Raw genomic sequence first — 13,644 nt, forward strand, 5'->3', positions numbered from 1 at the left:
CCCCCACCCAGGAATGCGCACTACATTACACCCATCCAGGGCGGAAGGATCCCGTGCGTCGTGGCGAGCGGCGGGTGAAGTGCGGTCTTCCTGTGGGAGGGGAGACATTTGTGTCTACGTAGGCACTTCGCCGTGTTTATTACACCCTTCTGGAAAAGGACTCGCTGCGAGCGGCAAGCTGGCAATTTGCTCTCCTGACATCTTCCACAGCACTACTACAGCCGAGGACCAGCACCAAAACAATGGTGGCAAAGCAGAGAATCCGCATGGCCAACGAGAAACACAGCAAGAACATCACGCAAAGGGGCAACGTGGCCAAAAGCACGGTACGTGTCTCTGCTGATTTCGCCTTAATCCGGGAGAGGGGCAGATGAGCACGGAACAAGAAGCAAAGTGGGGGATCTTGACTGTATGGTGCCCTGCTGGGACCCGTGTATGTCCTCTCCGTCTTTTCTGTGTGTTTAATTGCGAATCGAAATCCGCCCCTCGGTGTGGAGTGTGCTATCTGGCTGAATGCACAGCGTATCTGCTGCTGGAGTAAATCGGAAGCAGTTTCCGTGTAATGGAGCCGGCTACACGTCTGCTTTCTTGTAGCGCAGATGTCCGCAGGTCTGCGCTCCTCCGCCAATGGGATCGGCGGGATCGTGCAGATCTGCGCAGAACTAGCGGAACTCTGCGCTGCACGGAGGCGAGCGCCGAGAAGAGAGACGTGTCCCGTTCAAGCAGGGCATCTCACCGAGGGCAGCCGTGCTGACGTTTCATTTATCACTGAATCACGAAACACGATTCATGATCCGCTGTATGCAGTGCATGTGTTTATTATAATGTTTTACATGTATGTGTTTATATCTGCAGAGAAACGCTCAAGATGACAAGGTCTCGGTGGGACCGTGGTTGTTGGCGCTGTTCATTTTCGTCGTGTGTGGCTCAGGTGAGTGATCTGGGATGTGCTGAGGATTTAGATTTATCCCGGCGCATTTCCAAGGGGCCCAGGTTCACTTTGCTGAACGCTGATCTTTGCTCCCACATCGCTTGTAATCTGGGCGTCCTATGTCTCGCTGTGTGTTTTAATGTACGTTTTTCATTCTTATTTTCGAGCGCAGACGCCTGCAAAGACACCCCTGAAGCTTTTATTAACCATCCCATGTAGAGATGTGCCAAACCTAAGCGGTTACATGGATTTAATGTTCTTTTAAAAACCAATCCAAATGAAACACTGCCAGATTCATCACACGGTCTAATTATTTGGGGTTACCTTTGATAGACCAGCTACAGAAGCCATGGGTTTGCTACTGTTAACTAATACACATTTGGCGTTTTGCATACGTCACAACAGGGTCCCCCCCCTGGCTGAATGCTCTATAGTGGTCGTGGACGGGGGTCTGTATCCAGCCATCCAGATAGGAGACGTGTTTCTTGCTCCTACATTGGCGTGTGAATTTGTGTTTTCTTTCCCAAATGTCAAAACGACCTTGCATAGCATATCATAGAGATAGAGAAGCAAATATTCTTTACCCCGCCATGTTATCTGTGTTGTGTACAGTTTTCCAAATGTTCACTTTGAAAGTTAACTGTAATCAGATGTGTGTTAATTATTAATTTGGTCTTTTACCCAAGTGTTAGAATTTGGTGTCCAGTATGTCTGGAAGAAAGTATCTATCTCTATAGATACTTACACACATCTATCCCAAACGCACTTCAGCTCAGATATTGTGAATGTGTAGTTCTGACTGCAGGCTTCAGTAATTCCTAGAAACCCCCTTGGAACGTGTCCTGAAGAGTGCCAGCGCACGCAGCGCTTCTGCTTTGGCAGGGAGCATGTGTGCACTGATGAGTGTCCAGGGAACGGAGCCTGTATGACAGTTCTGGGATGTAAACCCAGCAACGCACACTACTGCCCACCTCCCTGTTCGAATAACACAAGAGTCCTTCACTACCATTGTGCTGTTAATGCACCAAACCCAAATATTGTTTCGAAATGCCCGAGGACTGTCTGTCCAGCCTCAGTTGAGAGCTTGTAGACTTATTTCCCCCCTTGCCCTTTTGACATTTGGTGCAGCTGGAACACAGCCACCCAGACTCCCTTATTTGATTTTCCAGTGAATAGACAGCTGGGACTGGAGGCTCCCTGTGGGACACTTTCCGACCCCTTTTCACACGCTGTGGGGCATCTTCCAGACCACTGTCTAAAAAGCTAATCAACTTTTTTTTTTTTTTCTTTCCCTCTATTGTCACTGTGTCCTGTCACATGCTTAATTTTTTATTTATTTTTTCCCCTCCCTCCTCACAGCAATCTTCCAGATCATCCAGAGCATCAGGATGGGAATGTAACGCAGAGTGAACAGACGTCCCCTCCTTGTCCTGTCCACCTGACATTCCACCTTCAACCTTTCCAACAGTTACACTGCGCCTGGCCTGGGAAAACACAGCGCTCGGCCGGATCTGTCATTTGTTTGTTTTCATTTTTTTGCGAAGTTGTGTAACTTACAGGTCATTCCCTACTCGTGCCTTAAAATGTATAAAAGCCATACAATTTGTAAATTTTACATTCCAATCTAGGACCTTGATCAAGTATAATATACTGTAAATTCCGGGTTACTTTGTAATTGTTATATAACGCTTACGCTACATGCTAAATTTGTATGGCATACTTTTGTACTTGTGGACTTGTTTTCTCTCAACAAGGTTCTTTTTACAGTCTAATCATGTATAATTTCCTCTTTATTTTGAAAGATGGATAGTATGTGGAGAGAAATGTTTTTGTTTCTGGCTACTACCTGCAACCACTGTGGCCGTGTATTGTCCATAGCATAGCTTGGCAAAGGACCCTGCGCTCATCAAAGCAGTTACCGGTTCTGACTACAGACTACAGAGGAAGGGTTGCTTGAGTCTAAGAAACAAAAATCATAATTAATAAATAAATAAATAAATAAATAAATAGTGAGAATTTGAGGTGGATTAAAAAAAAAATATATATATATATAAAAAAAAAAAAAATCCAACTTGACTGGGAGCAATATGTATTGATTTTTCCATTCCTGTAGTATTTATGCATCTTAATTCTGTGATGTTGTTCTGTATATCGGGTGATTTATCAAAGAAAGCGATACGAATAAAACCTCAGAAAAGCGGTGTGTACCATCTGGGAACAAATGCTCAACTGCTGCCACTTAAAGCCCCACAAAACAAATAAAATGTAAAAGCAGACCCGACTGTGTGCTCTTTAGTGCCTGATATCTCTATATTACATCTGCTCGGCTGTACTCAAAGCAGCTGCTTTGAATATTTACATCCTTTTGACACATCCTGGGTGTTGAAGGGGGTGTTGGGCTTCACAGACCAGTGACAGGGTTGCGTATTAAACCCAATGCCAGAGCCCTGCAGAAGCGATCATTTTGCATGTCTTCTGCATATAACGATTTTAAAATGAATAAAACCGATCCAGAGCATCAGCGCAATCCACATGTCGTATACAGGTTTCCCACGGGTGCAAACGGGAGCTTTCTTTAGCTCAGACATCGCAATGCACAGCCCCTCTGTGCCATCCGGGTACCTTCCCCATCGGCTCCTATACAGCCACCGCTACCGGGCGTGTCGTGCAGTTTTCTCCAGTTCTGCGCAGATCTGCGGAGATGCGCCATCCCATTGGCGGATATCTGCTTCACAATGCTGGCGCAAGACCAACTCGCATCGGCCTTCAGTTTTGCAGATGTTGCGCCTAAGTGTCCATCTGAATTGAATAAGGACACGACTGCAGGACGATGCATGTAAATCAAAGGACAGCCTGAATGCATTCTTCATAATCTTGCTCCATGTGTACTGGAAATGGGTTGAAATGGCCCGATCGTACTCTTCCAGCACACACACACACACACACAGTATAGCCTGCATGTTTTGTCTTATTTTCCTTAACAACGCAAGCTTTAATCTATTATAATTATACGATTCCATTACCACTACTGTGTATACAGTAAATTAAGTCCTTTAATTCAGCCATGTATTCCATATTTCCAAATTACTTAATTTAGTAGCTCCAGCGATTCCAACATAATCACGTGTACTTTTAATGGTAACCAGTTTTAAAAAATAATAATTTTGCACCCAAACACCCGTTACACCATAGAAGTATTTGCATCCTTTGTCCATAAGATGGAGACAAACTTGTACTGTCTACACAAACTAAAGGTGCTTTTAATCTAGCTTGGCAATACCACCAGTCAGCTTCCCTTTTAGATAAATAGTACAGAATCTGGTGACATGTATTATTAATTCATTTTATTATTATTATTATTATTATTATTATTATTATTATTATTATTATTTTTATTGGGGTCTGAGACAAACTACTAATCTGGGAAGCTGAAGATGACTCTGTGTTCCTTCAATCCTTCATGCAAACATCAGGCAGAAAGTTATTTGAAACTTGTCAAACAGAAGCCTTCCCAGGAGATCAGTTACACGGGGGCCGGGAGAAAGGCTGTGTGGGTGACATTTTGACCTGGGGGAAGGGGTGGCTTTCTTGAGGTCACTGCCCAATGGTGTATCTTCTGAACATCACACAGGTGGTCAGGTGTCTCACCGCGTCCATGGCGTTGCAGTGCGTTCCTCCCCTGCAGCTGCAGCAGATGTGCGATTTGCCCTGGCTAGTGTCTGAAACACAATGAACTACCAAAGAACTGAGGAGGAAATGATATGTTTTATAAAGATATCCTGAACAGCTTCCTCATCGTGTTTTATTTATTTATGGAGCAGAAGCAGAAATAGCAGTAGAACGTGTGTGTATATATATGTAGAGAGAGAGATTTATGCTGGCGTGCTTCAACAGAAGAAAAAAATTTGGCAAGGACAACTCATATTTCAGCTCTAAAGGAGAGCAGGTGATCTGCGGTATATCAAGTGACTGACATCATAGCCTGACTCATGATCTGTTTGTCTTCTTTTCAATATATATATATACATTTTCCATTCATCTGACGCAGCCTCACCCCGACAAGTTTGTCTTGCATTCGTCCACTTTGTTTGAAGGGCTTTCCCATGACAGCTTCACCCAGATAGCTGGCTTAATCATCAACCCTGCTCCAACACGGGTGACGTAGCCCATCGAGTCTATTCTTGGGAACTGAACAGCCATGGCTATCTGATCAAAGTGGATTTCTCTCCGCTTTATCCCTCCAGTTCTATTTTTGACCAATGGGGGAACTGAATGCTATAATACCATATTGGAGAAAGAAAAAAGGGCATTCTGCCAAACCAGGGTGACTGTATATGGGCTGCAACCTTTTGGCCCCCAAAGTTGTATAATCCTTCAATGACATGTTCAGCTAGTCCAGTTTCTACCATGGAGCACCACTCCCTCAACTCCTAAAACTCTGAGATCTTTGATCCATTTTCAGGGTTAGTTTAACTTGATAATCTATCCCTTGCACTGATAACATTTTCAGTTTATTGTGTGCAGCTTACCTTAACCAAAGCAGGTTCTCTCATTGCTCTTCCTAAAGCATATTGCCTGTGGTGAACCCCTAGGGCTGAAAGTGATCACATAGAGGTCTCGTCAGTGCTGGGAAACACACAAATGCACACCGTCCCATAAAACACACAAATTACAAGCAGGTCCAATGAGATCATTGACCAGTGTTGGGCAACATGCAGCCTGAAGGCCACATGCTGTCCCTGTGGGATTCTGCTCGTGACCCACCAAACATTTTGTTGGCTGTTGTCCCTACTTAGGAAAAAAAAAGAATGTGAATATTCTGGTGCAATATGCAAAAGACACGCTGTCATATGAAGATAGTCTGTTGCGCAGACCGGTGATTGTGGTAGGTTAAACCATGTTTTTGCTTGTAATTTGTGCTCTGCTTAAGTTGGGTGCAAGAGGAGAATGGGGTGCAAAATCAATGGGTCAGAAGAAGATGGTGCTAAAAAGACATTAATGCCACTCATATTTTGCCAGTGCTGCACATAGTACCAGCAGTAATAAGTATTCTTGCTTTCCAAACTGGAGTTTGCTTGAGTAGGTGTTCTCAATGAAAGGAAAGAAAAACATTAGATATTTGTTCCTGATCACTACATGGAATATCCATGTTAGTTTATAATTTGTGCACCTTTGCACAGAGATGCCTAACCCACAGCTGCATTACATCGGTTGGACATCTGTTGTGCAACTCTTCATACCAAGGACACTAGGAAAGAATGCGATTTGACCTGATCACCTACATGGCTAAGAGGAAAAGGTGGGGCTGCAGTTTCCAACCGGGCACTACGAATTCACAGGCATCATATTCCACACATTTTTAAGACCAGGAACACTTAACAGTAACCACTCTAATTAGGAAAAAAGTGGAAGAGACTAGTTTCCCAGGCCTCAGCTCCGAGTTTCATGAATCCAGTTCAGAGCAGATTCATTCACACCTCTAATACAGACTGCATTTTTGGGACACTAAGTTCTAGAATGTGAACAACAGACATGGATCCATGGGGGTTATACTGCACCCCATGCATATATAGTACAGGACTGATGTAAGTGTATTACCGATGTGGTTTACTTATGCTTGAAAACTGAAAGCAAGTTTAATATATGCAAAATGTCATCTGAGCATTTAGGCTTCCTCTTGTTGCAGAAGGTGCAGAAGGGACCAGTCTTGTAGGGGTCCAACCATTCCAACAAAACAAAGAGGTCTCCTATGATCCAGGACACAACAGCACAAGTGTGTATAATAAATGCATACACACAAAAAGGACAGAGGTCTTGATACAGAATTTACTGGTTTCCATTCGTATTTTTGAAATGTACAATGTTTCTCATTTAAATACTCAGTGTACACTACACTTGGAATCTGAATGTTGCATTTATTAAATACATTAAAATTTGCAATGTAACAAAACTTTTTTCTGCATATGAAATTCAAAACACCATTTAAATGAACAAAAGATGGCTCACTTCATTTCTCTAACTAGTGTGTACAACACTAGGTTTTTCTCCATCAACGCCAGCTCTTCGTTCTGTTTTTCTCTTTTCTTTTTTCATTGACATTGTTCACAGACTACTTTATGTTACAATAAGAGTGCTGAATAAAAACATGAGGTAAGAAAGTGGTTTGAAGATTACAGATCATGCAGAACATGCTAAACAGCAACAAAAGATTTTTTTTGTTGTGAAGGAAAAAGTAACAAAACTAAAAATACATATAGAGTGTGCATTACAAAATAAAATTGAATTACACAGCTTTGCATCTTTGGTTACAAAGTAGGTTGAACAATTTCACAGCTTTTTTCCCCGCCCAAAAAAAAAAAAAAAAAAATGCAGGACAAAATTAAAAAGGAGAGAAAAAAAAAAAAAAAGGGATTTATGGCAATTACCTTTCCGTTCTTTGATAAAGAAACTAGCAACACACATGGAACAGTTTTCTTCATCAAAATAGTCCACCAAAGATTAAATTTCAGATTTTATAATCACAAGAACTGGTGTTTACCTGTACAAACTTGCTATGCTCTTTAAACTTTACACTCTATACAAAATTTACATTCAAACTGGGTCTTAACTATTGTAAATAAACAATCCCAAAGTAAAATTGCCATTAGTGTTAGCACTATGCCAGAATGTCTTAATTATTGCCTATATTTAACTAGTTTTATGCAACACCACCCATCCATTTCATTAACCAATTATTTTACATTTCAAACGTTCATATTTTTTAGATTTCGTTTTTTTTTCCAACTGATTCTGTGACATTGTTCATTTACATTTATGAAAATAGCAGCCCTGTAATAAATAAACGCAAACAGTAAAACTGAATTCATTATGTAAATTTGACTCATGTTGAAGTATGGTGGCTCTTAAAACAGACTCGCACTTCTTACAACATGAAACAGCAAGGCTTGATCGACCCCCTTATGTTCACAAAAACGCCCCCTGCTAACAAGCCTGAGAAAGGCGAGATGTACCCCAACTCGGCCTTGTTTAGATACTGCCTTTTCCGCCCACCACAAACCCACAAGTGTTCTCCCTGTGCACTGCCGGAACAGCCTGGACACCGCCGGATTAGCATGAGATGTCAAGTTAAAGAAAGCTCTTGCAGGATGATTGTCTAATACTGGGAAGGCCAAAAAAAAACAGCACACACTGAAGCATGGCTCTTCACTTGAAGACTGGTAAAAACACCGGTGGCAAACAAGATAAAGACTATGTATTTTTCTAATTCTTTTATAATTTTTTTTTGTTTCGTTTTTCTCTACGAAGACCAGATGCTTCACGCAGAAGAGACGTTGGGCTGCTGTTGGAGAGACGGGGGCTGGCTGCCCTCGCTGGGGGCGGCACTGAGCGTTGGCTGCTGGGGAGAAGTGCTGCTGGGATTGGTGAGCTGGACAGAAAGCTGGGACAACTGATCATTGTTAGCCAGGGATTTTAACAGTGCGTTCTCTCGTTCCAGGACAGAGTTCCTCTCGTACAGCTCTTTAATCTGTTCTTTCAGCACCTCCACTTCCTCCCTCACTGCGTACATTAGATGGCTTTTCACTAGATCCTACAGAAGAAAACAAAAAAGACATCAAAAGCTTGAACACGTCAAAGTCAAGACAAGCTCATACGTTTCTGGAGGACCTACTGAGTTCATAAAACCTTGATTAGGCAAATATTGCAGGAAAGAAATACAGTAATATAGCATTACCATGTTATATTGTGTACACTGATTATATATTGCAAACTATATCGTCGAAATATTAAATTTTTTTATTATTATTATTTTTTTAAATTAAATCCACAAATCAAAGCAGTTAATCCACATTCCAGAAATTAACACTAATGTATTATTGAACTGTATATTTTAAAGAAGTCCTCGAACCTTTCAAAAGAAGGAGACTAATGCGGTGAAAAAGACTTAACTGATACTTACCATTGCTTGCTCAATTTTGTTATCGATGGCTACAACACTTGCTCCAGATGAACTGTAAAAAAAATAAATAAATGATTTAACTTGGCATTGGCTTCATTTTCCCCCCCAATAAATTTGCATTTCCTTAATTGTATCACCAGTTTATATTCCTGACTGCGTCATGTTCAAAGTACCAACTTTAAGCTTCCAATAGATGCAGTAGGAATTATATCACCCAAAAGCCTGCTTTTCCAGTTAACCGGATGTGACTATTTCGACTTGTCCTCACAAGAAGTTTCCCTTCCTGCCACCTCTAGCATGACACATCACAGCACGGATCTTCCTACTGCTTCAAGAACTGGTGATGGCCAATTCATTATTTATTAGCCCAACGTGCGTACTTCATTTTCAGTTGCAGTTTAAAGTATACACATCCGTCCTTTAAAAGGATGTTTAGTTTAATATTCATGAGTTTCCTGAGCTTTTGAAAAACTGATTCAGCCTACAAATCAATCAATTGTAAAGTTTCCAGTTGATTGAGTCAAGACTAATAATGTCAGTCTAATCTATAGAGCCATCACTGATTATTTCAAATCAACTAGAATCTTTAGCCTTTTCTCTAGATGGACCCAACGCTCAAATCTCTGAACATGTTGACACGTACTCAAGTGATTTAGGATTACAACTGTTTGGCTGCATGTTGAATCATGAAGTGCAAGCCCACTACTAGTCACATCATTACGTAATCTTTGGTTTAATTCACACATGTTAAAGTCCTGGACTGTGATTTACTGTACTGTGGACTGGGCCAGCAAACCTAATATAAAAGCTAAACGCATTTACATGACAGTATACAATTACACCCCAAGGAGACTGCTTAGCCTCCAGCAGACACCTTTTTCTTTTGCTATACATAATGAGGCCATTTACTCCATGTACGATAGAAACGGGAACTGTCCATTACAACGACTGTTTAGGGTGGGGACAGACAGACAGACAGACAGCAGGTAAACCGGGACTAGTTTACTGAACGACCACTGCGCCAAATACTTGCGCGGCGGTGCTGTGGGGCCGGAGCCACACCGAGCGCGGACTGATCTAGCGCAGTCGCAAGCGGAAAAAAGATGTTTCCAGCCCATAGAGAAACCCGCTCCACTGCTCATCCCCACGTCTTGCCCCCAGTCACCCTTCACCCTCCCGAATACAACCCGTTACTAGCAGGACCGAGATTAAATGTATTTTTCCTACCCCCCCCCCCGCCACCGCTCCAGCCAACGTAATGTTTCCGTTTAATTATTTAAAGAGACAGCAGTTGCGAGTCAAAACCATAGGTCCAGGCAATAACGCGTGTTTGATACAGGCCTCTATATACAACACATCCGTATAAAAGCAAGAATGTAACCATTTGAAACGGAACGCCTGCTGCTCCTCCGCTGTCCCGCGTCCGCACTCACATTCACCGCATCACCGCTCCCTTCCACCGATCGTGTCTTCGCTTCCCGGCCTCGCCTGGAAACGGACTGCGCGTTTGCAGATTATATGATTTGAGCGTTTTTCTCGTCTCTTTCGACGGCCGATCTCTGTATTTTCTCCCTTCCCCTCCTCGACTACAACACCGCCCAGCCAAACCGCGACTGAACAAAGGGCTCAGCTACTCCGCACACCACTAGTCGGAGCTCAGGGGTGGGGGAGGCTTCTCGCAGAGACGGACACCACGCTCCGCAGACAAACCACTGGCATACAACTGAAATAAAAGCCATCTGATCTTAATCGCTGTATATTTAAGATACACCTTCCGATGTAGTTTATTGGCATCTATTTCCGAGTGCAGATCATGCTCTCTAGCCCGTATTCAAATTGTATCCTTCAACATAGTTGCAGCACTTCCCGCGGTGCACGTAAGACAGTTACTACTACTTTATTTGGTGCCACTACCAATGCCAAACACCCACTTTGTAATGCAGCAAACCCCCTTAGGCCCGTGGTTTTCGGTAAATGGACTGGACAAGGTTAACAAGCGAGACCACAGAATCCCTTGCAAACTTTCAAAAGAAATATACGTGTTTAACTTGCGCGGTGTCCGCCGACTTAAAATCACAACGCCATTAAAAGGTTAATGCAGTAACACGAGAGCAACTTTAAACCCCGTGCACTCAAATTGCTAATTTTGCAGCGTCGTGTCCCCCAGAGAGACGCGCTCTGCGGGCCGGGCGGCGCAGCTGCTCCCGCTCCTGACATACGTGACAGGCGGCTCCTGCTCATGGCGCTACAGACACCCGGGGAAAACTTGCCCTGAACTTAAAGCAACTTATTGTGTTATGACCAAACTACTCCGAAAGCCCGTATGCAGAGAAGACCCACAGCCAGCCAGTGTGCGTGTCTGGTGCAAGTGAGCACTCGCAAGTTACAATCACGCGTGCACAAACCTTACAACTCAGACACATTCATAAGCCATACATACAGGACTCAATCAAAACACTTGTCCATTTATTGAGTGGCTCCACGCAGAACTAATGCAAGACAAGTAATTCCTTTCTATTTGAAACTGCCCATGCACAATCGGGTTACCTGCAGCGCCCTCGATAGGCGATCAATCCCCGCGAGTACGGGGGGGACGAGCCCGGCGAACAGGGCAGGCGGTAGGGCATCTTGGAGCGCATGGTGCAGATCCACAAAGTTCCCAATGGTTTGGAGAAAGGGAGGAAAAAGCCTGGCTGTGCAAAGAAAGCTACTGGTCTCACTGCTAGTAACTCAGTGGCTGGGTCTGAGTGTGTATGTAACCTGAGGAGCACATTTAAATGTAGTCACATGTACTAGTAAACACTAGGCGGAGTCTACTCTCCATTATCTTACTGGATGGATTAAATATTGCACAAAAACATAGCAGGCATTATCTGATTTTATTTTCAGTGTCAAACTAAAAAAGAAGGCGAGTCACTTTACATCTGTCATCGCTATAATCTAATTTCCACCATAGTGTTTTGATTTGAAAACATTTCCAAACTCAGTTGCAGTTTCTAAGCCTTCAAAACAATTTTAAAATCATTAGAAAATCACTCTTCTGCTGGAAGACAAAGTTCACTCAAAGCTCGCTTGCATACTCCTTACAGAGCCAGTGTGGAAAGTTTCCATCCAAACCAGTTTAAACTAAAACAAACCCATGCTACGCACCAGATAAGAGTTCAATGGAGAAGTGCGAGCTGCAACTCTAAAAGCAGGGTTTTGGAAATGTAGGCTGTAGCATACAGGTCGTGATGTGTTTGACCCTGGTGTGTTATCCTTAGAGATTCAAATGACCTTAGCACTCCCAAAACCAACACCCCAGTTCTACTGAAGCAGGTGTACTTCCGCAAACACAAGATTTCTCAATGAGCGTTGTTCTTCTTGTGGAACTCTGGATACAAAAAAGGGATTAGTTTCTGATTCATATGACATTCAAAAAAACAACTGTCTTTACCAGACTATAGAAATTTTACAACCCTCAAATCTAACCTGTTGCTTCACATCAGTGAATCATTTCAACAGGTGGTAGTTCCTTAATACATGTAAATGATCTCGTTTCTGTAAATTCGATGATTGCCAAAGCCAGTCACGTTTTTCTTCCCCCCAAGCATTTTATTTGTAATTTTAGGTAGATTATACCTTCCTTAACCCTTTTGTATTAATATAAAAGCACACTTGAATGATGGGCATGTGTCAATTAATCCACAATCATTTTCACAGTGCAGATAAAGAAAAATGTGTAACAATGACGGGTAACTGTAAGCATCTGGTTTAATATGGAATGGCACATCTGTACTGTGGTCTCACTAGTAGTCAGGGAAATTATACTTTTCCTATGCATGATCCTATGCTGCTGCTGGTTTTTGTATTTCTCATATTGGGTACTGCTAAAACCTTTAAGAAACCATTAATCTCGGTTTTCAACCCAATTTAATGGTACTGTATTGTACTGTATGGTATTGTACACGCCTGAATCTCATTCATTAAAAGTGTGAAGCATCTCATTGTTCTCAAATGTTTACATTCCTCCAACAACCAGTAACAAATCACAATAAATTCTGTCATTCAAATCATGATTAAAAAAAAAAAAACACTTCTTCGTCCTTTGTCTTAGAAATGAGCACAGCTGTTCACACCACATTAACACCTCATTACAAATGTATTTAATTCTGTTTAAGTTGTATTATAAGACTTCCATATTCCCCAAAGGAAGGCTCAAAGACTCACACTACTGGAGGCCTTGGCGGGGGGGGGTTACCAAACAGACTTTACCAGGAATACAGGGCCTTAAAGATTTACAGAAACTTGAGCATTTTTTTCAGATTTGGTGTCAAAGTAAATTGATGAACCAGTTTTGTTGAGGACATTTCCATATTCCTAAGAAATAGTCTTGAGAAATAGTGACTGTATATTCCAAGGAAAGTTGGAAATCATTCTGCATGATTTGAATCTTTCAAAGTAGTGAAGTATTTCCTGTAAAGATTTGTTTTTCAGAAACAAGACAGCAACGCAAATAGTTGTTGGGCAGATATCCAGTGGGTACGAACTGGATCAACACCAAGCAGCATGCAGCAAAACAAGGCATACAAACATTTGTGTTACTCAAAGACAACATACAGGGAGTGTGTACACATTGTTGTTCAGTAACTTCAGCAAAGAAAGTAAAAACAAAAAACCCAATAATGCAGCCTGCAGACATCTCAGACTGCATACTTTCAAGTGTGCAGATGGTCTTACAGAATGTGTGGGCAGCACAATTTTAGTAGCGACGGAT

General features: G+C 42.3%; 2 protein-coding genes across 2 annotated transcripts in view; one reads left to right on the plus strand and one right to left on the minus strand.

The window, feature by feature from the left end:
* The first annotated feature begins 97 nt into the window (after window positions 1–97).
* On the plus strand, window positions 98–3,207 carry LOC136753442 (stress-associated endoplasmic reticulum protein 1). The gene is made up of 3 exons (XM_066709554.1): window positions 98–326; window positions 856–931; window positions 2,291–3,207. The coding sequence occupies exons 1-3, from the start codon at window positions 243–245 to the stop codon at window positions 2,329–2,331; spliced, it is 201 nt and encodes a 66-aa protein (XP_066565651.1). The 5' UTR covers window positions 98–242; the 3' UTR covers window positions 2,332–3,207.
* A 3,528-nt stretch (window positions 3,208–6,735) lies between these two features.
* Window positions 6,736–13,644, minus strand: part of tsc22d2 (TSC22 domain family 2) — a 32,669-nt gene continuing 25,760 nt past the window's right edge. Inside the window, exons 2-3 of the mRNA XM_066709555.1 lie at window positions 8,889–8,940; window positions 6,736–8,519 (exon numbers count right to left, since the gene is read on the minus strand). Of these exons, the coding sequence (XP_066565652.1) occupies window positions 8,247–8,519; window positions 8,889–8,940 (325 nt within the window). The 3' untranslated portion in view covers window positions 6,736–8,246. The remainder of the gene's footprint in view (window positions 8,520–8,888; window positions 8,941–13,644) is intronic.

This window comes from Amia ocellicauda, chromosome 7 (assembly GCF_036373705.1).
Source record: "Amia ocellicauda isolate fAmiCal2 chromosome 7, fAmiCal2.hap1, whole genome shotgun sequence".
NCBI classification, from domain to species: domain Eukaryota; kingdom Metazoa; phylum Chordata; class Actinopteri; order Amiiformes; family Amiidae; genus Amia; species Amia ocellicauda.